The 26559-nt window shown below is 36.3% G+C and overlaps 2 protein-coding genes across 2 annotated transcripts; both read right to left on the reverse strand.

Moving 5' to 3' along the window:
- Window positions 1-1884: 1884 nt before the first annotated feature.
- On the reverse strand, window positions 1885-16453 carry LOC309840401 (olfactory receptor 5B2-like; the record flags this gene model as incomplete). The annotated part of the gene is made up of 2 exons (XM_082682447.1): window positions 1885-2423; window positions 16045-16453. The coding sequence occupies 2 exons, from the start codon at window positions 16451-16453 to the stop codon at window positions 1885-1887; spliced, it is 948 nt and encodes a 315-aa protein (XP_082538573.1).
- Window positions 16454-24867: 8414 nt separating this feature from the next.
- On the reverse strand, window positions 24868-25806 carry LOC309872873 (olfactory receptor 5B3-like; the record flags this gene model as incomplete). Its single annotated transcript, XM_082747839.1, has 1 exon — window positions 24868-25806. One exon carries the CDS (start codon window positions 25804-25806, stop codon window positions 24868-24870), a length of 939 nt encoding a protein of 312 aa, XP_082603965.1.
- Window positions 25807-26559: the final 753 nt, after the last annotated feature.

Raw genomic sequence — 26559 nt, forward strand, 5'->3', positions numbered from 1 at the left:
ATCCACTTCTACCAGGGACAGAGCCTAAAATCTAACTAATCACCATAGAAGTTTCACATCCAGGCTAACAGATTTAATTGCCTCTCCATCTAGTCCAGATATGGCTGCTTATGTTTTAAACACTTATGAAATAAAAAGAAAACTTAACTCATCCTATAGGCACACTCAGCAATAATTTAGACAAAAAAAAAAAATCCCTCCCATTTGTAACAGACAGTAATGGAGGACCCACTGGACAGTTTACAAATCTTGCTGAATTGACATTACAAAGGCCCCCTCAATCCTGGTGAGGGAAATTTTTCTTTATGAGACTGGATTTTTTTTTTTCCTCTAGGCATAATTCGATTCTCTACTGTTTTCCTTGGCCTCTTATTCCAGCCACTTGAATGTTTTTTCTTAACTCTTATTCTTTACTGCCACTTCTGAAGCATATCAAACACAAAACTATGTCACACACAAAATTAACAAAAGCAGTTTATTCATAAATTTGCATCAGAGGAAACCATTTTCAGTGCTTCATTTTAGTAGGAGTTCAAAGGTGTTAGAAAAGAGAGTAAGTTCTTTGAGTAAAATGAAGAAATACTAAGTCAATGTTAAAGTGGCAGGTTTTTTTAAAGATATGTTTTTTGGAAGTGGGAGAGATGTTCTAAGTAGTCTTCAGGTACATTTGTCACTGACTGGCTGGCTGCAAATGGACAAGAGAAGAGTTTGGACAACTTAAAAAGAGGGGGAAATCGGATGGGGAGATAAACCATGAGAGACTGTGGACTCTGAGAAACAAGCTGAGGGTTTTGGAGGGAAGGAGGTGATGGGTTAGGTGAGCCTGGTGGTGGGTACTAAGGAGGGCACATATTGCATGGAGCACAGAGTGTGGTGCATAAACAATGACTCTTGGAACTCTAAAAAAATAAAATAAAATTTAAAAAAATAAAAAGAGGAAGAAATTCTCAGTGTTAGAAGTGGAGAGTTTTCGGAGACTGCTAATTTCCTGTAAGTTACAATGATTATCAAGTTGACACTGGTGATAGTCTTCCCTCGAAATAGAGTTTTTGTAGCTCACTTTTACCTATATAATTTGGAATTTCTGGAGTTGTTTGATGCTTAACAAAGTGATTTTTAAATCAGGCTCAAAGCTTTATTTTCAGTGAAATAACCATATTAAGCTACCACTTAATGGGACTCTCCATGCAAGTCAAGGCAAATAGATGAACAGGTGAGTACATAAATACAAGAGCTGAATGTGGATAGTGTTTGTGAAAAATAGAGAAGACTCAGGGAAAAAGTCCATAGGAAGGGAGTGAATATTTTGTAAAGTTGCTTATGGCAAGCATCTATGGCCTCCCTGAGTAGGTAACATTTTACCAGCAATCTGAAATAAATATAAAAATTCCATACATTGGAAATAATAAATACAAAGACCCTGGGACATGGCAAGATGGGGGCTGTCCAGTATACCCTTATTATTTTTTAAATGGATTAAAAAAAAACAAAACGTGAAAACTGTTATTCAAAATATTTAAGGTAACAATAATGTAATTACATCTCCTTTTATTCTAATGTGATTTTTACTTTTGGAAACTGCCACATGAATGTTTTTTTTCTTTTTCAGATAACTCAGTAATGACTGAAGCATTAATCTATTGAGCTGCTATCATTATTTAACTCTGGATGGAATGTACCAACAAAGGCACATACTTCATTAAATAAATTTCATTAAAAACAATTGTTATATTTTTTCTGCACCTTAGTTGATTGGATCTAATCCTCAACTAAAGAAATAAATATTAGACAACATTTTTTTCTAATATCCCAAATGTCCGCTACCATGTGAGTTCTGGCATGCAGTAGACCTGATTGGGGTGAAATAATTTCTCTGGATCTACATCACTCATAGACTACACCTAGAGAATATTTTGCCTTTTCAACAACCTTCCTGAATGCATTCTTGACCTCTTTGTTCCTCAAGCTGTAGACTACAGGGTTTAGCATGGGGATGACCATAGTATAGAACACAGATGCAATTTTGTCCGTGTCCATGGAATGATGGGAACTTGGCTGTAAGTACATGATGATGACTGTCCCATAAAATATGGAAACTGTAACAAGGTGAGAAGCACAGTTAGATAAAGCCTTCTGGTATCCCTCACCTGACTGTATCTTCAAAATGGTTATAAATATGAACAGATAGGAAATAAAGATAACAAAAAGTGCAAAAAAGACATTAAAGCTTGAGATAAAAACAAGAATGAGTTCACTGATGTGTTTATCAGAGCAAGACAGAGCCATGACTGCTGGAATATCGCAGAAAAAGTGATGAACCACATTGAACATACAGAAGGAGAGGCTGAAGTTATCTCCAACATTTATAGAAGCATTTAAGACACCACAGGCATAAGAACCTATGGCAAGACGTGCACATACACCTTTTGTCATTGTGGTGGTATAATGGAGGGGTTTACACACTGCTGTGTAGTGGTCATAGGCCATTGAGGCTAAGAGGTAATTTTCCACAGTGGCAAAGACTGCAAAAAAGAACATCTGGGAAGCACATGCTTTGTAGGAGATGATCTTGTCCCCTGTAAGGAGCCCAGCCATGACCTTGGCAGTGACTGTTGAGGAGTAACAAAAGTCTACCAGAGACAGATTACTGAGGAAGAAGTACACAGGAGTGTGGAGAGGAGAATCCAGCAAGATCAGCATGGTCATCCCCAGGTTCCCAGCCAGAGTGATGAGGTAAATGAGGGTGAACATTATAAAGAGAGGACCCTGCAGCTCTGGGGCATTGGTTAGTCCCAGCAGGATGAAATCAGTCACCTCTGTGATATTCTTCATGGATGTGATTTGAGAATAACAAGATGTCCTATGACAACAGAAGAGAACAGAATGATCAATAAAGAAAAATTTCACAGAAACTGAAATGCATAGCATTATTTTATTATCACCATAATTTATTTTTTAACATTCTCCATTAGTAACCATGCTATGGGAATGGCAATCCAATTTAGTGGTAACTTATCCATACATAATAGACTTTTGTAGAGGAAGATTAATCACAGAAGTTTCATCACAGATTGTTTTTCCAGCTTCTTATTTTTGTATATGAGTAAATTGAGTCAGAAGAAGGGCCGTAAGCTGTTGAAGCTCACATGCCTGGAATGGACTGAACTCCCAAATCAGGGAGTCCAAAATAACTTCCACTTCCATATCCTCAGATGTATTTCATTTTTTCCATCATATTGATTTCATTATCTTTCATTATAGATAGATATATGTATATTTCATATTGATTTCATTATCTTTCATATCTTTCATTTTATTTCTTTCATTATCTCATCATATTAATTAGTTATTATGCCCATATATCTAATAAGTAAATTGACAACTAAGAGATTGAGTATTCAAGTTTACATGATTATGATAGAACCATGCTTTAGACACCTTCAGAATGGTTCCCAAACTAAATAACATCAATGAATTTGAATTGATTTTAATCTTACTCAATTTACACTTAATCATGGTATCCATTCTTCCAAGCTTAATGCAGTAGAACAATCCACAAATATATGCATACACATGCAGTGAGATAAATGCAACATTAGAGAAAAATACAGTCTATAAAAGCAAAAAAAGATACAGAATTGGATATAAATATTGTGCTATAAAAGCAAAAAAAGATACAGAATTGGATATAAATATTGTGCTCTGGGTGAAGTGCATGTGCATCCACACAGAAGAAGTCCCATTTACAACCTGGGAGACACTGATCCTAAGCTAAGTTTCCCAAGTTCATTTTATCCATCAGTGAAGTGAAGGTAATATGGGAACCTACCTGCATGTTCCTGTGAGTGTTCAGTGAGGTAATCATGGCAAACAGCTCTCATAAAGTGGGTATTCAGCCCCATCCTGATGAGTTCTATCTGTAATATTACAAGTAGGGTGGCATAATGGTGTCTGTTGGTGTAGGAAGTTTGGTAGTGACATGCATGGCTTCAAGGTCAGTGCTTTTTGATGTCTGGTAGCTTTTCTCTGACTTGTATTTTGTCTCTTTCTTTCTTTCTTTATTTTTTTTTAAGATTTTACTTATTTATGTGACAGAGATATACACAGTGAGAGAGGGAACAGAAGCAGGGGATGTGGGAGAGGGAGAAGCAGGCTTCCCGCTGAGCAGGGAGCCCAGTTATGGGGCTCAATCCCAGGACCCTGGGATCATGACCTGAGCCTAAGGCAGACGTTTAATGACTGAGCCACCCAAGTGCACTTATATTTTCTCACGTACTGTGTTCACCTAGATCTTTTGTTTCCCCCAGTATTTCTCATTCCGTCCTACCTCTCCTATGTTAGTGGTTTGTTAAACATTCTGTGTAAGAACACTCACACTGATCTCTTTTGCTTAATTTCTTCCTTTTGATCCACATTTTAGCAGGGGTTGAAAGATTCCTATTTCATTTTAGACTCATTCTCACTGTTATTATTGTCAACACTTACCAGTTCATAACTATTGAAATTTGAAAATCCACATCTGCGGATTTGACTCTAACTCTGCAGATTGTTCTAAGAAAGCACAATGTTTAAAATTTTTTATGTATATTTGAATCTTTGGAGGTGCATCCAAACAGTACCTACAAACAGTAGGTAACTATTGTTTGCTACCATCTTCCTCCTGGCTCTTCCACATACTACATGTCTGGAATTTATAGTATTTTTGGTTGTGAACCCACCACTCAATAATATTATAAGCTATAATTTCTTATTTAGCATTTGCTATGTTTTATGACAACTGGAATGTTCTTATTGGGTCCCCATGGATAACTCAGTATAAAATTTCTATCTCAAAATCCTTAACTCACTCATATGTGTACAATAATTTTTACCATGTAAGAGAACATAATCACAAATTTCAGGATTAGGATGTGGGCATACCAGGAAGCATTATTCTGACTGCCACAATGGGTATGAAAAGGATATATAATAGGTAAATTATCTAGAGAGTTAGAGATTGTTGAAGCTGAGACACCTTCACAGATCTTGTGGCCAACTTTCTGATTGTATATAATAATCAACAGAAGAGCAGAAAGAGGTGTTAACTTCTCCATGGTCACATATCTGGAATGAATCTGTTCCCAAATCAGATTTCTGGGGATTAATAATAACTGTACTACAGTGCTTATGTGATAGTGTATCTCCTAGATAAACAGAAATAAGAAAATTCAGACAACCAGGCAGGCAAGTGGACACCAAAGATGGCAGGATGAGGAATGGATGGATAGATGGACAGAAATAACAGAAGAGTAAGGGGTATAAATTGTGTATGCACACACAATAACAAAGACACATACATATAACCTAATGTACAATTAAGAAAATGAAGGATTCAGGATGCCTGGTGGCTCAATCGGCTCGGTCATGATCCCAGTGTCCTGGGATCGAGTCCCACATCGGGTTCCTTCCTCAGTGGGGAGCCTGCTTCTCTCTCCGCCTCTGCCTGTCACTCTGCCTGCTTGTGTGCACTCGCTCTCTCTCTCTCTCTCTCTCTGACAAATAAATAAACAAAAAAATCTTTTAAAAAAGGAAAATATAGTATTCAAGAAATCATGTGTCTTCTTAAAATTCTACACCTAGTACGAAATGTTTAAGATACAAAACTATATCTCACTGATATTAATGCGTGTGGCTTTAATCATTGCATTGTCAAATTTTTTAGATACTCAAGTAATAGAAGGGCAGGTTGTATGAAAATGGTATTAAAACTGGAATTCAGGGGCGCCTGTGTGGCTCAGTGGGTTAAGCCACTGCCCTCAGCTCGGGTCATGATCTCAGGGTCCTGGGATCGAGTCCCACATCAGGCTCTCTGCTCATCAGGGAGTCTGCTTCCCTCTGTCTTTCTCTGCCTGTATCTCTGCCTACTTGTGATCTCTGTCAAATAAATAAAATCGTAAAAAAAAAACTGGAGTTCATGGAGCACTGGGTGTGGTGCAAAAACAATGAATACTGTTACGCTGAAAAGAAATTAAAAAGAAACGAGAAAAAAAACTGGAGTAAGGATCTTGGTACTTAGATGATGATCCTTCTAGAATCTAAAGAGTGTCATTTCATGATGCTTGGTTAGTTATCCGTCAATAGCATGTCAACACAAAGTAAACAGGAGAGATTTACCACCTATTCAATCGAGTACGATCTATCATAGTTGCTGAGTAAGCCCCAGTTGATGGTTTTTCTTTTTTTCTAATGCAAGTATCCGATTCATGCTTGATGTCTAGACATCCACTCAGAGAGGCAAACACTTCAAAGATTTCTATCTAGAATAAGCACATTGCCAGCCACCAGATAAAGAGCCAGCTCCCCACCCCCTCGAGTCCTTGGTTTTAGAGATCTTGGTTGGTTTAGATAACCTACCATCTGTGCCACTTACTTTTCTCTTCCTATGCTTTAAATTCTCTTTTATGTATTAAATTCATCACTAAAGAGCGAACCCAGGATACTCTAGGCTCCCATCCTTCATACCAATAAAAGCAGAACCCAGGCCTGCTCTCTTTCTCTATCCATGATCTTCCTATGTGGCCTCGGGTGTACCATGTGATTTCCAGGACCTGTGAGTAATAAACCTTGTCTCTTTCAGAGTTACTTGGTGGTTTTTGCTGAGCATGTCTTGCAATCATTTTAAGAACCACAAGGGTCTATCCAGCCACAATATTGGTTATCAATAGCCTTAGAACAGCACAAAACAAAACATTTATACTATCCTCCCTCTTAAGGAAAGCAGCAGGAAATATCATAAATTTTACACTACTCTCTGTTGATTAAAATGTTTTTACATTTGAATCCTATTTAAGACTGTGTTTCAGAAAGTGTCCAAAAAACTAGATACAAGCTCAAAAACTCATAGAAGAGGTATCTGCCCCAGTGCTTCTGCATCCATTACATTTTTCACTAAAAGTATATATCCAATATAGAAGCTTACCTTGTTCTTGAAAAGAAGGAAAAGACAATCCTGAACTGTGAGTCTGAAATCAGAAATTCAGACCTGCAAGAATGTATAAACAATTTTGGAGCATATCTCAGATATTGGTCAAAATGTTCCAAGGTGTCTGAAAATGTTCCAAGGTGTCTGAGACATGGAGAAATAAAGAAGGATCATGAACATGGAGCTAGGAAGCCAACTTTCAAGTCTTGCAATTACCTTGGATTTTTCTTTGTGTTAGGAGGGTCTTTACCTTACACTGAGCTCAGTTTCCTTGTTAATGGTATAGAAAAAATAAAATCAATTCTCCCCTGATTTCACAAAATGTTATCTGTGAATGAGTGTGGGTCTATGAAGATATTTTGTAGAGGTTATCCTTTCAATATAGAATAATCTAATTATTATCTTGGGGTTTCCCCCCCCAGCTCTGGTTGCAGAGTCACTGCCAACTCTCCATTTGGGGAAAGACTGGTGTGTGTACTAAAAAGCGTTAGCATTAATTTGCATAAATGGTGACTGAATGGGTATACTCAGGGTCTGGTCCCTTTAAAATATTTTCAGGTGGAGTCATAATATGGTTTCAGAGCCTGATGAATGAGAACCAGGAGAAATATGTAGGCATAAAATTCCTAGGGGATGTGAGCCCAGTGATGGATATTAGGGAAGGTATGTACTGCAGAAGCAAACAACGAATCATGGAACACTACAACAAAAACTAATGAGGTACTGTATGGTGACTAATGTAATAAAAAAATTTTAAAAAATTTCCTAGGGGACAGGCCCCTATGAGGGCAATCACTTCTATCTAGGGAAGAAGCAATTAAACTGGATATACACATATAGTTTGTTGCATTGAGTAGCACACAGATGCATTTGTGAAAATAGTTTTCCTTGCCAGGGTATGTGAGTGGCTCATTTGGTTTAGCATCTGCCTTCTGCTTAGGTTGTGATCCCAGGGTCCTGGGATTGGGTCCTTCACTGGGCTCCTTGCTCAGTTGGGAGCCTGCTTCTACCTCTGCCTGTCCTCTAGACCCCCTATCCCCACCCCGGCTTGTGCATTCTCTCTCTCTCTCTCTCTCTCTCTGAGACAAATGAATTAATAAAATCTTCAGAAAAATTTTTCCTTCCCTCAATTTTATTAAGTTGTCATTCAGTACATAAATACTGGGTATAATATTTTTGCATTTTTTTATATTATTGATATTTATAATATGTTCTAAAAACATTTTGGTTTTGGTTTACCATCTATTTTATTTATTTCACTGTTTCCTTTTTCCATTATTTTACTTGTTATAATTAAATTGTAAGCTACTGGATTTTTAGAGATCGATAAATGAAATCCCTGTTTTTCTTTCTTGTGTTTACAACAAACCGACAATATGGCACATTGGCCAAAAATATGGAAAGTAAATTCAGCCTTAATACTAAGAAATCTGTTCATAAATTCAATTCAGGTCTGTAGACAGATGGGCTTCTTTACTACCCTGAATTACCCTGTCACAACAGATGCTCTTAATGCTCTATCCACATCCCCCAGGCATTCACGTGGCTCCAAAAGTGAGAGTTGGGGACTCAAAAAAACATGTATAGGTGGTCAAAGGTACAAGTTATATGATAAATAAGTTCTGAGGATATGATGTACATCATGATAACTATAATTAATAATACTGGTATATATATTTGAAGGTTTCTAAGATATTAGATCTTAAAAGTTGTCATAATAAGACTAAAAAAAAACCTTGTGACTATGTGAGGTCATACATGTTAGCCATTGTTATGGTCATTTCTTTTATTCCATGACTTTATATATTATTTTACTTAAACTCAAGTTAGTTAACATACAGTATCTTATTAATTTCAGGGTAGAATTTAGTGATTCATCAGTTGCATATAACATGCAGTGCTCACTATGCCAAGTGCCCTCTTTAATGTCCATCACCGAACCCAACCTCCCACCCACCTCTACTCGAGCAACCCTCAGGTTTTTTTTTTTTTTTCAGTCCATAGATAAATTACTCTCTTAAGGCTCATTTCCTTCTTTGTTTTTATCTTATTTTATTTTACCTTACCTTCCTCTGGGTTCATCAATTTTGTCTCTTAAATTCTACATATGAGTGAAATCATATGGTATTTGCCTTTCTCTGACTGACTTATTTCGCTTAGCATAATATACTCTAGTTCCACCCACATTACTGCAAATTGCAAAATTTTATTCTTTTTCATGGCTGAGTAATATTCCTGTGTGTGTGTGTGTGTGTGTGTGTGTGTGTGTGTGTGTGATGTGAGATACATATATATCCCACATCTTCTTTAACCATTCATCTGTTGATGAGCATCAGGGCTCTAGTTTGTCTATGGTGGACATTGCTGCTGCAAACATTGAGGGTTGCAATTATTTCAAATAATTATGTTGTGTCTTAAAATTACATTATGTGTTATATCAATTACATCTTAATAAACTAGAAAGAACAAAATTTGAATGGTCAATGTAATTAACCAGATTGAGGAGAAAAAACACACAATTATATGATTTATTACTTCATAAAAAGTATTTGCCAAAATCTCCAATGACTTCATGATAAAAGCAACTAGAAATCTTAGAAGTGAACTTCTTCAAAATTATAAAAAGCATTAATGAAAAACCCACAGCAAACATCATACCTGAATGTGAAAGAGTGAAATACTCCCCTATAAGATCACATGCTAGACAGTGTGCCTGCTTTCACCACTTTTATTCAAAGTTGGGCTGAAAGTTCTATCTAGAGTAATTACACAAGACAATAAGAATTATAAGGCACATAAATTGGAAAGAAAAAAATCACATGATTTTCAGATGATATGATCTTATATAAAGAAAACCTAAACAATGTGCAAGATACTATTAGCTAATAAACTTATTGACCAATCAAAAATAAATTGTGCTTACATATACTAGCAATAAACAATCCCAGAGAAAATTAAGGGAAAAAATTCCACTTAAAACAGCATCCTTATGTTAAAATACAGAGGAATAAATTTAACCAAGGGATGATAGGGATGGGTGCCTGGCTGGCTCAGTCAGTTAAGTGACTGCGTTCAGCTCAGGTCATGATGCTGGAGTCCTGGGATTGAGTCTTGCATCAGGCTCCCAGCTCCACAAGAAGTCTGCTTCTCCCTCTCACATTCTCCTCGCTCATGCTCTCTCTCACTGTCTCTCTCTCAAATAAACAAATACAATCTTTAAAAAAAAGGGGGGGGGGAGGAAGGGCTTTACACTGAAACTACCAAATAAAATTGCTGAAATTCAAGGAGGCCTAAATAAATGGAAAGACAGTCTATGTTCATGGATTGGAAGATATGATGCTGTTTACTGGCAATATTATCCAAAGCGACCTAGAGAATTAATGAAAATTCATATCATACTAAAATGGAATTTCAAGGGACCATGAATAGCCAAACAATATCAAGAAGGACAAACAAAGTATGAGGACTCATACTTCTTGATTTCCAAGCATAATACAAATATGAAATAATCAAAGAAATTTGATATTGTCTTAAGGATAGAGACATAGATCAACTGACTAGAACTGAGAGACAAGAAATATATATATATATGTATATATATATACATATATATATATATATATATATATACGTATGTGTGTGTGTGTGTATATATATCCAATTGATTTTTGACAAAGATGTTAAGTCCAGTTAATTGGAAAAGAAGTCATCAACAAATGGTGCTGAGACAACGAGATGTCCAAATTCAAAAGAATAAATTTGGACCCCTTCCACACTCAACATATAAAAAACCAGCTCAAAATGGCTGATGACCAAAATATGAGATCTAAAAACATAAAACCATCAGAAAATATGGGGAAAAGTCTACACATTGGGTCTGGAAATGGTTTCTCATGTATTACACCAAACACAAGCAACAACAACAAAAAAACATGCTTCTCCATAACTTCACTTTCAGTCTGGATGTGTTCTTAGGTTCAAAGAAGGACCATCTGTACCCCAGTGTTCATAGCAGCAATGGCCACAGTCGCCAAACTGTGGAAAGAATGAAGATGCCCTTCAAAGAAGATGCCCCTCAACAGATGAATGGATAAAGAAGATGTGGTCCATATATACTATGGAGTACTATGCCTCCATCAGAAAGGAAGCATACCCAACTTTTGTATCCACATGGACAGGACTGGAGGAGATTATGCTGAGTGAAATAAGTCAAATAGAGGGAGTCAATTATCATATGATTTCGCTTATCTGTGGAGCATAAGGAATAACACGGAGGACATGGGAAGATAGAGAGGAGAAGGGAGTTGGGGGAAATTGGAGGGTGGGATGAACCATGAGAGACTGTGGACTCTGAGGAGCTAACTGAGGGTTTTGGAGGGGAGGGGGGTGGGAAGTTGGGTGAGCCTGGTGGTGGGTATTGTGGAGGATATGTATTGCATGGAGCACTGGGTGTGGTGCATAAATAATGAATTTTGGGACACTGAAGAGAAATATAAATGAATAAATAAAAATTTTAAAAAGAAATTAAAAAAATGGGTCTACCCCATGGCCCTGCAATTGCACTTCTGTTTATTTACACCAGACATACAGATACAGTGACATGAAGGACCATCTGTACCCCAGTGTTCATAACAACAATGGCTACAGTTGCTAAACTGTGGAAAGAGCCAAGATGCCCTTCAACAGATGAATGGATAAAGGAGATATGGACCATATACAATGAAAGATTATGCCTCCATCAGAAAGGATGAATACCCAACTTTTGTGTCAACATGGACAGGACTGGAGGAGATTATGCTGAGTGACATAAGTCAAGCAGAGAGAGCCAATGATCATATGGTTTCACTTACTGGTGGAACATAAGGAATAACATGGAGGACATTGGGAGAAGGAGAGGAGAAGTAAGTTGGGGGAAATCAGAGGGGGAGACGAACCATGAGAGACTGTGGACTCTGAGAAACAACCTGAGGGGTTTGGAGGGGAGGGCATAGGGGGTTGCGTGAGCCTGGTGGTCAATATTAAGGAGGGCATGTATTGCATGGAGTACTGGGTGTGGTGCATCAACAATGAATCTTAGAACACTGAAAAAATAAAATAAAATTTAATATTGAAAAAGAAAGAAAAGAAGAGTGGACTTCAAACTTTTGTGTATCAAAGTATGTCTTCAAGAAAGTGAAAAGGAAATCTACAGAATGAGAGATAAAATTTGCAAATCATATTTCTGACAAGGACTTAATATGTAATATATATAAGGAACACAAAGAACTCAACAACAGAAAAACCAATAGCTCAGTTGAAAAATGGACAAGGCACCTGAACAGACATTTTATTGAAAAAGATTTACTACAAGCCAATAAGCCCATGAAAATATGCTCAAAATAATGGGCATTAAGGGAAAGTAAATCAAAATCACAAGATACATTTTCACACCCATTAGGATGGCTATTATTTAAAAACTGGAACGAACAATTTGTATCAAGAATGTGGATAAATTGGAACCATTGTACATTGTTGGTGGGAATGTAAAATGAGACAGATGCTACTGAAAACAGGTTGGTGGTCTTTAAAAGTTAAGCATACAATTATTGCATTAACCAGCAGTTCTGATCATAGTAATATTATCAGAGAATGAAAACAGGTCCTCACACAATACTTGTGCATGAATGCAAATAGTTATGCTGCATAATTAACAATTGCCAATAGGTGAAAAACATCGAACTGTCCATCAATTGAAAATGGATGAAAAGATGTGGTATATACATACAATGGAATATTATTCAGCCATAAAAAGAAATTAAGTACTGATACAGATGCACCACAGATGAGCCACAAAAACATTAAACTGAAAAAAGAAGTCATACATTTTAAAAAATCACATATTATATGATTCTATTTACATGACATATTCATGATAGGTGAATCCATAGAGATTGAAGGCAGATATTGGTTCCCAGGGGCAGGGGGCCTTAATGGGTGTAGGGTCTTTGTGAATGAAAAAATCTTTTGGAATGAAATAGATGTGATGGTTGCAGAACACTTTGAATGTGCCAAATACTACCGAGTTGCACACTTTGTTTATTTTTGTTGTTGAATTAAATTTGAACTGATTTAGTTATGTTAATCACACATAAATTAAAAAAGGAGAAGGATAGGGAAATTAGATGATAGGAGGAGAAAATAATGTGACCACAAAAGTAGAGATTGAACTGATGGTAATAAAACCAGGAATATGGGTCAGCCATCTGAAGATGAAATATACAAGGGACAGAGTCTCCCCTTGACACTCTGGAGACTGATGCTTTTATTTCATCCCAGTGAAACTGATTTCCAACAACTGGCCTCCAGAGCTGTGAGAAAGCAAATGTGTGTTATTTGAAGGCCCCAGAGTGTGCTCAATTGTTACAGCAGCCATAGGAAACTTGTATAAAATCTTTATGATCTTTGTTGTGTTCAACTGTATTCTCAATTTAATGTGTGACTGCAGCATAACCTAATGTGTTCAGTTGTTTGTGTTCTGTTTTTACAAACAGATACTGAGTTTCTCTGGTTCCTCTTATATGCAGCTTTTCATTCCTTAAAATCTTTTACTGAGCCTCAACTCTGATCTAGGCCTGAGTCTTTGTTAGACACCAGACAAGAAATTGTACTAGGATGCATAGAACTTTTATTTTAATGGGGAAAACAAACAAACAAACAAAAAGGAATAAACACACAAAAATGAATATACAATGTTTTGATCAGTATCAAGGAGGAAAAGATGATAGATGCAAATATTTGTCGGGTTTTCCATGTTACTTTGTTTCTACACAAGCTCACATTTCATTAGATACTCTTGAGTTCTATGAAATAGACGTTAGTCTAGGTTCTGAGAATACATACCTAAGTAAGATAATATTTTTGGTCTCCAAGGTTTGCAATTCAGTACCAAGTTAAACCTACAAAAACAAACCAATATAATCTATAAACGTTTTAATAGTTCTATGGAGAAGGTTGACAAATTAGATTAATGAAAGGATAAGAAAAGGAATAGAAGGGAAAGGATGCAAATACATTTTGAGCAGCTACTCTGTTTCAAGCACTGTGCTAAGATTTGGCTCATTCAGTACCCATTTAATATAAGCCTGTGAAACTAATGGGCATTAGTTTCCCCATTAGAAACTCAGAACCCTTAAATAACTGGCCTTATATCATAAAGTCTGGCTTGGAATGAAATTCACATTGAATTTGTCCTCTCTCCAAAACCTGTGCTAATTTTATTGGAGCTAGGCACTTTGGGTATGATATGGAGGCTGGGTGAGGATTCACAAAGAAATCATTGTTGAATCAAACTGTATTGGAGAAATTGATATTTTTTTCCAGGCTATATCTTCCCCAATCCCACAACAGCATCCAGATGGTCATATGTGAAGCGCTCTCTGTCTGTTAGTGTAAATAATATTAGCTGCCAACAAGCAAACTCCAGAATGGCAGTGGCATGACCACAGAAGTTTTTCTTGCTTGCATATGGTTCCATTAGTTGTTCTGTAGGAATGTACACAGACATTCATTTGTACCAGTTCTTTCCATTTAGTGGTTTTGTCATCACTTGTGGTCTGAATTCTCTTCACCCAGCTGGTGATGAATAGAATGAACAGGACATCACATGGGGAGGTTCATGGGCAGACTTGGAAGTGGCATATATGACCTGTACTCACATTCCATGGACAAGAACCAAGCACATGGTCAAATTAACTATATGAAGTGTGGAAACATAGAGCCTATGTATGTTTCCAAGAGTAAATATAGTTTGGAAAAGAACTAACCAGTATTTTCCATTGTAAAGCTTATAAACATCAAATATCCATCTTACACTTTCTCTCATACAGAAAATTTATTATCCCCTCCACAAAGGAAACAACCTAAATCCCAATTAACCAACACAGAAGCACAATGTCCAGGCTTTCCTACAGGTTAAATGGTCTTCTCTACCCAGTCCATGTGTGGCTCCTTGTTGTCCAGCAATTATACAAAGAAAACATAGTTCATTCCACATTCACATCCAATAAATAGTGTTGGGCCTGAACAAAGATAATTGGGGAAAAAAGAGCCTCCATTTCGAACAGTCAGCAAAGAAAGACACATAAAATTTCAGTTTAGAAAATGTTATGGAATTGACAGTAAGTAGTCTGCTCCACCTGGTGACTGGATATATGACCCTGACTTTTCTTCCTGGGGAAAATTCCATTATCCACTGTTTTCCTTACTACATGTTCAAATCTTTTAAATTTTTTTCTTATCCATTATTTTTTATTACCATTTTGGAAGTACATCAAGGAAAAACCTAAGTGTAACACAACAATAACAAGGAAGGTTTATTCATAAACTGCTTTCATTAAAAAATATCATATTTGTTCAGCATTTCAGATGCTTGTACCTGTTATTAAATTAAATAAATAGACAAAATTCGAGTGATTGACATGTTTTAATACTCTATATGGGCATGAATATTGAGTTATGACATGGAGAAGATTTAAGTGGGATGAAAAAACTTCTGTGAATTCTAGATCACTAGAAGATTAATCCTGAAGAATATCTTGTCTTCTCAAAACTCTTCTTTATAGCATTCTTGACCTCTTTGTTCCTCAAGCTATACACAATAGGGTTCAGCATTGGGATGACCATAGTATAGAACACAGATGCAATTTTGTCTGTGTCCATGGAATGATGGGAACTTGGTTGTAAGTACATGACAATGACTGTCCCATAAAACAAGGAAACTGCAACAAGGTGAAAAGCACAGGTAGACAAAGCCTTCTGGTATCCCTCACCTGACTGTATCTTCAAAACAGTAATAAATATGAACATGTAGGAAATCAAGATTATAAGAAGGGCAAAAAAGATATTAAAGCTTGAAATAAGCATGAGAATCAACTCATTAATGTCTTTGTCTGAGCAAGTCAGAGTCATGACTGCTGGAATATCACAGAAAAAATGATGGACCACATTGGACATACAGAAAGAGAGACTGAATGTATCTCTAATATCAATAGCAGCAGTTAGAAAAGCAAAGACGTAAGAGCCTATGGCAAGACGAGTGCACACACCTGTCGTCATGGTGGTGGTGTAATGGAGGGGTTTACACACTGCTGCATAGCGGTCAAAAGCCATTGCAGCTAAGAGGTAGTTTTCCACAGTTGCAAAGAATACAAAAAAGAACATCTGCACAGCACATGCATTGTAGGAGATGACCTTGTCTCCTATAAGTAATCCAGCCATGACCTTGGGAGTGACTGTTGAGGAGTAACAAAAGTCCACCAGAGACAGGTTACTGAGGAAGAAGTACATGGGAATGTGCAGACGAGAGTCCAGCAGGATCAGCATGATCATCCCCAGGTTCCCAATCAGAGTGACAAGGTAGATGAGGGTAAACATTAGAAAGAGAGGACCCTGCAACTCTGGGGCATTGGTTAGTCCCAGCAGGATGAATTCTTTCACCTCTGTGTTATTCTTCATATCACAAGATGTTCTATGGCAAAGAAAGGAACACAATGATGAATGAAACTGGTTGCACAGAAATGGAAATGTACAAGCATTATTCTATTAGAGCAATAATTTGTTCTTTAATATTCTCTATTTCTAAAGCATGTCATGGCAACCCAATTTAGTGACAACTCTCTCTAGAGTAATAAGCTTTTGGATAATGAGTGTCCTTACAGATCACCTTCCCAACTTCTAGATTATGTATATGAGTATACTGAGTTGCAGGAAAGGCTAACAAGTTATCCAAGTTCACATGTTTGGAATGAATCCATCTCCTATATCATATCTTTTAAATCTAACAACTTACACTTCCACAGTGTTCTCATGTCAGGTGCTTTGTATGTGTATATTTATTTAATCTTCTCATCAGTCCTATTAGATTGTTTAGTTATTCCTCTCCTATAGATACCTAGTAATTTGGCAACTGAGAGATCAAGTAGTTTATATAAGTTTAGTTAGGTATTAATGGACAAAGCCAAGCTTTAGACACAAAAGGATTCCCAACCTAAGAGTTGTTAATAAATTTTTTAATGTAATTAGATTTTATTTAAACTCTCTCAGCCATGTTTCATATTTTTCAATGTAGAAGCTTTGCAAATATTTATCACATTTAACTCTATTTCATGTTTTTGATGCTATTAGAAATAATGTAAATTTAATTTCTGATTGTTTATTGCTAGTATATAGAATTACCATTGAGTTTTGTATATTGACCTTCTGACCTGCGAACTTACTCAATTTACTTATTACTCTTGCTAAGATTTTTGTAGATTAGATAAAATTCTCAATGTATACAATAATGTCATCTGCAATTAAAGCAAACTTATTTTTTCTTTACTATCTAATTGCCTTTTTAAATTGCTTGTCTTATTGCACTAGTTTCAATCTGCACTAAAATGTCATATAGAAGTATTGAGAGCAGACATATTTTCTTGGCTTTAATTTTTTTATTAGAATTTTTCTTTCTTATTTGCTTTTAATTTTTTAAATTTATTTTTTATTTATTTTCAGCATAACAGTATTCATTATTTTATCACCACACCCAGTGCTCCATGCAATCCGTACCCACCACCTGGTACCCCAACCTCCCACCCCCTCGCCACTTCAAACCCCTCAGATTGTTTTTTAGAGTCTATAGTCTCTCATGGTTCACCTCCCCTTCCAATTTCCCCCAACTCCCTTCTCCTTAATGAAAAGCATGGTGTCTCATCATTTAGTATAATGATACCAGAAGATTATCACAGATGTTCTATATCAGGCTGAGGGTATTCCCTTTTATTTCTTGTTTGTTGAATTTACTTTGGGGGGGGGTATTGGAGAGGGCACGGATTGCATGGAGCACAGGGTGTGGTGCAAAAACAATGAATACTGTTACGCGGAAAATAAATTAGTAAAAAAATAAAACATATTTTGACATGTAATGAATTTGAATTAACCTTAATTTCATTCAATTTATACTTACTTGTCTCTATTGTGCTGAACTTAATGCCTGGAATAGAATAGTTACATAGTTCACAGACAAATGCATAGTAGGTGCAGTGGACTAGATGCAGCATGAGAGCCATGTACAATCAACAAAGGCAATTCTGAACAGAAGGTGTAGCATTGGATGTTAAGGCTTGTTCTCTGAGAATCATGTGTATACAATCACATATCACCCCTACCATTTATGACAGGGAGACATTGGTCCTAACTTCTCTAAGTCTCTATCCACCACCAAAATGAAAGTGCTGTTGAAACCTACCTCAAAGGATTATTGTAAGAATTTAAAGACATTGTGTATAAAAAGAGTTAGAATAATGAGGGTACCAAGCACAGTCCTAAAGAGTAGTAGCTATAATATTTTTAACATAGAGCAATGGTCTCTATGTTGGTGTAGGAAAGTAAAGTGACAGATATAGGGGGCTGGGTTTTTTAAAAAAAATGTTATTTTACTTTTTCAGTGTTCCAAGATTCATTGTTTATGTACCACACCCAGTGCTCCATGAAATACGTACCCTCCCCAATATCCACCACCAGTCTGGGTTTAAGTCTGTTAACCTTAACCTTTGATTTGCCTTTTTGTACATGCTGTGTACACAGATGTTTGGTTTTCTCCCTATTTTTCACTCTGTGCTCATGGCTATGTCAATCACTTTGTATGAGAACCGAGAGATCTTCAAGTTTTTCTTTTCTTAATTTCTTTCTTGAGACACACGTTTTACCCTATCCCTCTTTCTTAGACCCGTTCTTATGTCATTCCTAAGAACACTGAGCTGGATCACAGATTTTGCTGGGTGAAAATTCATGGCATGGGGGTTGATACTAATCTGAAGATCTATTCATGAGAAAAATCACAAATCTTTATATTTTTACTTGAAGCTTTGTGAAAGACATGCATTCTTTGGTAACTGCTATTCTTTACCATCTCCCTCCTGGGTCCTAAACACATTTCTTTTTTTGCATGTCTTCACCTTAAAGTATTTGTGTTTGTCAACACCTCATACACATAATATTTTATTATGATAACACATATATATCATTTGCTGTGTTCTATGATGACTAATAGCTCTCCTGAGGTTAGCAGCAGCTTAAAATTCCTGCTTATGTGTAGCCGGTCTCATAGATCAAGAGATAAATAATATGAATAATAGATGATACTGATGATGATGATAATGATCATGGTTATGATGGTAAATAGAGCAGAAGAGAAAGAGATATAAATTGGGTATGTACATACACTTGCACACACACACACACACACACAAATAGCCTTATTTACTGCTAAGAAAATGAGGAGTTGAGAAGTTATGTGTCTTCTTAAAATTCTACACCTAGGATGAGATAGTTAAGATATAGATACCTGTCTAACTAATCCTAATGCCTGTAGCTTTAATCATTGTATTGTCAGATTTTCTAGATGAACAGGTAATAATGGAGTAGGTTGTAGGGAAATAATAGTGAAAAATATGTAAGAGTCTTAGTGGCTTCCTGATGATCTTTCTGGAAAGGAAGAAAACGTCATTTCACTGTGTTTGGTTAGCTATCCCCTCAGTGACAAAACACACAGTAAATAGAACTTATTTAACACCTACCTAATCAGAGTATATATCTATCATAGGGTTTTCTTAACCTCTTAAAAAAAGCAGCGTGGAATTTCAGAAATATTTATCTGCACTTTCCTGATTACAGTGTTTTCCCCTGACTCCTATACTTATGCCAATATTCAGAAATAGTGTTCAAACAACCGGATGGGAGCTCAAGACTCACAGAAGATGTAGACACCCCAATGTTTCTTCATCAATTACAGTTTTCACTGCAAGTGTAGATTGAATCGAAACTTACCTTACTTTTGAAAAGAAAGGAAAGACAGTGCTGAATTGTGAGTCTGCAATCAGAAATTCAGCCCCAAAAGAATGTTATAATTAATGTTGGAGAAATTCTGTCTCATGTTCTGGTCGAGACATTCTGAGTTCCCTGAAGCATGATGATACGGAGAAAGGATCATTAATATGGGCCTCCTAGGAAGCCTGTACTTAAGCATTGCATCTACCATGGATTTTTTGAAGTATTCAGAAGATGATTTACCTCCTACTGATCTCAGTTTCCTTATTTATGATAAGGAGATAATTAAATTATCTGTCCCACAGACTTTTTAAAATTGTATTTGTGACCAGCACATGAGGGCAGATGTAAGCCCTTAGTAAGAGCTTAAATTTTCAACATGAAAGAGTTTAATTTTTATTTCAGGATGTCTTCTCTGCCTGTCATTGCAGACTCACTGCAAATTCCCAGTTTGGTGTCTACAACAAGGTTAGGTTTTAGTTCAATAAATGATGAATAAATGGGCTCCGCCCAAAATCTAATCCTTTTAAACAACATCATGCATCATCATGATGGGATTTCAGCCCATAATGAACAAGAACAAGGAGAAAATTGTACAGGTATGGAAATCTTGGGGGAAAAGACCCCTGTGAGGGCAAACACCTCTCCTCATCCCAATTATATAAGGCAGAAACAATTAAACTGTATTCAATGACATAATTTGGTATGCTGTGTAACACATACATACATTGGCAATATTGCTCTCCTTTCTCTCTTCTCCCCCACTTAAAAAATTAAGGTGAATTTTGGTGCACCTGGATGGCTCAGTTGGTTAAGTGAGGTTATGATCTCAGAGTCCTGGAATTCTTCCTGCGTTGGGTTGCCTGCCAACCAGGGGGTCAGCTCAGCTGAGGGTCTGCTTCACCCTCTCCCTCTGCCCCTCACCCCTGCTTGTACTCGCTTGCTCTCTTTCTGTCTTTCAAATAACTAAATACAATCTTTTAGAGAATTATGGCGACTTTTACATACACTGAGTGGTTTTGTTTAATTAATTTACATTTATTATTATTTTTGATATTTGTTTTTTAAATTTAATTTTTTCAGTGTTCCAAGATCATTGTAGGTGCACCACACCCAGTGCTCCATGCAATATGTGCCGTCCTTAATACCCACCCCCAGGCTTTCCTAACCTCCAACCTCCCTCCCCTCCAAAACCTTAAGTTTGTTCTCACAGTCCACAGTCTCTTATGGTTCATCTCCCCTTCCATCATCTCATGGTTCATCTTTCCCTCAATTCACTTTTCCTTTCTTTCTCTTAATATCCTCCATGTTATTCCTTATGCTCCACAAGTAAGTTAAACCAATGATACTTGACTTTAACTGCTTGATTTATTTCACTCAGCTTAATTTCCTCCAGTTCCATCCACGTTGACACAAAAGTCAGGTATTCATCTTTTCTGATGGAGGCATAATATTCTATTGTATATATGGACCACATCTTCTTTATCCATTCATCTGTTGAAGGGCATTTTGGCTCTTTCTACAGTTTGGTGATTGTGGTCATTCCTGCTATGAATATTGGGGTACAGATGACCCTTTTCTTCACGACATCTGTATCTTTGGGGTAAATACCCAGTAGTGCAATTTCAGGGTCATAGGATAGCTCTGTTTTTAATTTCTTAAGGAATCTCCACAGTGTTTTCCAAAGTGGCTGCACCAACTTGCATTCCCACCAACAGTGTAAGAGGGTTCCCCTTTCTCCACATCCTCTCTAACACTTGTTGTATCTTGTCTTGTTAATTTGGGCCATTCTAACTGGTGTAAGATGGTATCTCAGTGTAGTTTTGATTTGAATCTCCCTGATGGCTAATGATGATGAACATTTTTTACATGTGTCTGTTAGCCATTTTTATGTCTTTGGAGAAGTGTCTGTTCATGTCTTCTGCCCATTTTTCTTATAGATCTTTGATCCCAGCCCTTTATCTGTTATGTCATTTGCAAATAGCTTCTCACATTTCGTGGGTTGTCTCTTAGTTTTGTTCACTGTTTCCTTTGCTGTGCAAAGGCTTTTTATATTGATGAAGTCCCAAAAGTTCATTTTTTTTTAAGTTCATTTTTGTTTTTGTTTTCCTTGCCTTTAGAGATATATCTTGAAAGAAGTCACTGTGGCCGATTTTGAAGAGGTTACTCCCTATATTCTCCTTGAGGATTTTGATGGATTCCTGTCTCATCTTGAGATTTTTCATCCATTTAGAGTTTTATCTTTATGTAGAGTTTATCTTTGTGTAAGACAATTTCATTTTTGTGTAATTTATTTATATAATATATTTCATTTTGTGTAATTTCATTTTTCTTTGTGTAAGACAGTTTCATTCTTCTGCATGTGGCTGTCCAGTTTTCCCAACACCATTTGTTGAAGAGACTGTCTTTTTTCCATTGGACATTCTTTCCTGCTTTGTCAAAGATATAATTTACTATAGAGTTGAGAGTCCATTTCTGGGTTCTCTATTCTGCTCCATTGATCTATGTGTCTGTTTCTGTGCCAATACCATGCTGCCTTGATGATCACAACTTTGTAATATAGCTTGAAGTCAGCTATATTATGATGAGATGCTCCCAACTTTGGTATTCTTTTTCAACATTCCCCCAGTGATTCAGTGTCTCTTCTGATTCCATACAAATTTTAGGATTGTTTGTTTCAGCTCTGTGAAAATGTCAATAAATATTTTGATAGGGGTCTCACTGAATATGTAGATTGCTTTGGGCAGCATAGACATTTTAACAATGTTTATTCTTCCAGTCCATGAGCATGGAATGTTTTCCATCTGTTTGTGTCTTCCTCAGTTTCTTTCATCAGGGTTCTGTAGTTTCTGGAGTATAGATCCTTGACCTCTTTGGTTAGGTTTATTCCCATGTACCTTATGGGTTTTGGTGCTATTGTAAATGGAATCAATTCCTTAATTTCTCTTTCTTCAGTCACATTATTAATGTATAAAAATGCCACTGATTTCTACAGATTGATTTTTGCATCCTGCCATATTGCTGGATTGCTGTATGAGCTCTAGTAATTTGAGGGTGAAGTCTTTTTTAAAATAATAGTTAGATATGTTTCCAATAAGAAAAACATCATTGCAAAACTATAAGTGAATACTTGTGTTGTTCTACACTTCCCCCAAAATAGTAGCATAAGAATATTAGCATATTCAAGTACAATCTTACAAATACTGAAATATTAAAGCCTCCTATTATCTAGAGGTGACAAATTAGATGATGATACACATTTATGTGGATAAGTTTTGTATAATATAGTGTTCTCTGAGGATCAAAACTAAAAGCATAAAAATTGTGCATTATACTAGCATATTGAATGTGCATCATTTTTATTATTGACAGATATTGCCACGTTTATATTCTAGATATTCTGAATCATTTCAGTTAATTATATTTCATATGTATGAAGTAATTTTCAATATAATCAGATACTAACTCTTAACCTCACATTTAATGTCTTTCTTATGATTTACCTACTAGCATTTATTTGTTGTGTTACTTGGCATTTAATGAGACATCACTGCTAATTGAAAATTATGAGATTATTTCAGATGAGTCACTTGATTATAGGAGCCAAGAAATCACTGTGTCCAAATATTAGAGTACAAATACTTGGTGAAAATGTAGATAAAAATATTTAAACAAAGCAGAAAATCAACTGTTCTTCTTGAAATGCATTATACATTTATCTAAAAAGTTTATGCTATAGATAATATGTTAAAACCGCCAATGCCTAAAGAATTATCATATTGATACATTCTGACTCAGAGCTTAATTATTTTATTCATTCATTTATTGAAAATCTACTATGAAACAGATACCCACTTAGGTACTGAAGACTGTGTTGTAAAGAAAACAAATAAAGCCATAGTTTTCACAGAATTTAAATTCTAGTTGGGGTACATGGATCATAAACAAGGAAACAAATAAATATATAAGAGATGAAGGTTTATAAGGATATGAAGAATAACACAGAGTGAGAGAACACTGTACATAGTGAATAAAAAGGGGTTGTTTTATAAAAGTGGTCAGGAAAACATTGTGTAATAGTGTAACAATTAAGCAATGATCTTAAAGAAGTAAGGGAACATTCTACACAGAGAAAAGCAAGTACAAATGTCCTAATCAGGAACATGATTGAAATTGTCAGATTGTAAGGAAATAGGAAGAAAATCATGTGAATGAAGTAGGGCAGAAGAATAAAGAGGCAACAAAAATAATTTAGATCAACAAAAGAAACATGAAATATGAGCATTAATCATTCCAAAGCATTTCCAGAAGCAAAATGTACATTACTAGTTTTCAGTGGGTTTTTAAGTACTGTGTGAATTGGTAATAATATCTGAAGAAATTAAAAAATACATCTAGTCTTCTTCCATCTTCTCATACTCTGGCTGCGTTTTACCTTTTTGAAAAGTGTAATATGAGCATGTTAGTTCTGTAATGACTCAGTTAAAACGGAAATATTAATTCACTTAAGATGCTATATGTAAGCATCTCCCAGTAAAATGAGCTCTCCAAAATCAGAACCTTTCATTGAGTAATATATTATTTTCAATCTGAAGTTAGGACTCTTAGAAAAGAATTCAAATAAAGAGGTAAAAAATACAGGAGATAAATTTCTACTCTAATACATGAAATAAGCATTCAAATTATTATTATAAAACACTAGCAACATTCCATTTAATTTTGGGAAATTTCCTACTCCAGTGTGTATGTATCGTCATGGGCACATGCATGCACTTCTGTTCATGATCTCATCTGTGCACTTATTTTATGGGTCTCTGCATTGATGCAGTAGAAAAATGCATGTAGAATAAGTGACTAAACCCATATCCTAAATAAAATTTTGAAAATTAAGCCCTAAGACATCTTGATCATTCTTGTTCAGGCTTTTATTTGTATACATAACGTTTGCTTTTTTTCTTTTTTCAGTACAAAAGAGTTTTGAAGAAGTTAGGCTACCACATCAGGAGCTTAATTTCACTATGGCCTTATTGTAACTAGTTAGTGTACATTGTACAATGTTAAAATCACAATCCTAGAGATAATTTTGACTCTAAAATGGTCTTAATGAATGCATTCTTGACTTCCTTGTTCCTCATGCTGTAGACCACAGGGTTTAGCATGGGGATGACCATCGTGTAGAACACAGATGCCATTTTGTCTGTGTCCATGGAATGGTTGGAGCTGGGCTGTAAGTACATGAAGATGACTGTCCCATAGAAGATGGACACAGCAGTGAGGTGGGAGGCACAGGTAGATATAGCCTTCTGATATCTTGTAGATGAGTGCATCTTCAGGATGGTGATAAATATGAATATGTAGGAAATCAAGATAACCAGGAGAGCAAAAAAGATGTTGAAACTCACAACATAAACAAGAACCAGCTCACTGACATATCTATCAGAACAAGAAAGAACCATGACTGCTGGAACATCACAGAAAAAGTGATGGATTACATTGTTCATACAGAAAGAGAGACTAAATGTGTCTCTAATGTGGATAGAGGCATTCAGGAAACCACAGACATAGCATCCTATGACCAAACGAGCACACACACCTGTTGTCATGGTGGTGGTGTAATGGAGGGGTTTGCACACTGCTGCATAACGGTCATAAGCCATTGAGGCTAAGAGATAATTTTCCACAGTGGCAAAGGCTGCAAAAAAGAACATCTGAGCAGCACATGCATTGTAGGAGATGACCTTATCTTCTATAAGTAATCCAGCCATGACCTTGGGAGTGACAGTTGAAGAGTAACCAAAGTCCATCAGAGACAGATTACTGAGGAAAAAGTACATGGGAGTGTGGAGATGGGAGTCCAACAGAACCAACATGGTGATCCCCAAATTCCCAACCAGAGTGATGAGGTAGATGAGGGTGAACATTATGAAGAGGGGAAGCTGCAGTTTTGGGTCATTGGTTAGTCCCAGCAGAATGAACTGTGTCACTTCTGTCCTGTTCTCCATCAATGTTGAGAATCACCAATGCTCTGTGACTACAAGAAGAAATAAATGGGTGATAAACACAAAAACTTACAATGCCAGTGTACATATAGTGTGTGTTATTTCATTAGAGCAATAACTTGTATTTCAAGATTCTCCAGATAAAACATTAGCTTGACAACAAAGTCAATGCACTAATTACATGTAGATTTACAAACTGCTGACTCTGAAGTAGGGAGCTTCTCCTCAATTCTAAAATTTTATAGAATTGTGAAATGAGGTGTAGAAAATTGACTAACTTGATCAAGATGACTTGTCCAGAATGAATACAGTTCCCTTTTTCCAAGCCTGGTAGAGCAGATACTTGCATGCTGCTGACTTGCCAGGAACTGCCGTAGACACAGTAGGTGTACAGATAGTCCCCAACTTACGATGATTTGACTTAATGATTTTTCAACTTGACAATGGTGCAAAAGTGACACACATGCAGTAGAAACCATACCTCAGATTTTGAATTTGGATATTTTTCTGGGCTAGTGATAGCCAATATGATCCTCTCTCCTGGTGCTGAGCAAGGACAGTAAACCACAGCTCCAAGTCAGCCAGATGATCATGAGGTCCAACAATTGATACCTTTACAACCATCCTGTACCAGCTCAGCCATTCTGTGTTTCACTTTCAGTACTGTATTCAACAAATTCCAGATATTCAATGCGTCATTATCAAGTAGGCTATGTGTGAGATGATTTTTTCCCAACTTTACATTAATGTTAAGAG

The sequence above is a fragment of the Mustela nivalis genome, assembly GCF_964662115.1.
Source record: "Mustela nivalis genome assembly, chromosome: 9".
Lineage (NCBI taxonomy): Eukaryota > Metazoa > Chordata > Mammalia > Carnivora > Mustelidae > Mustela > Mustela nivalis.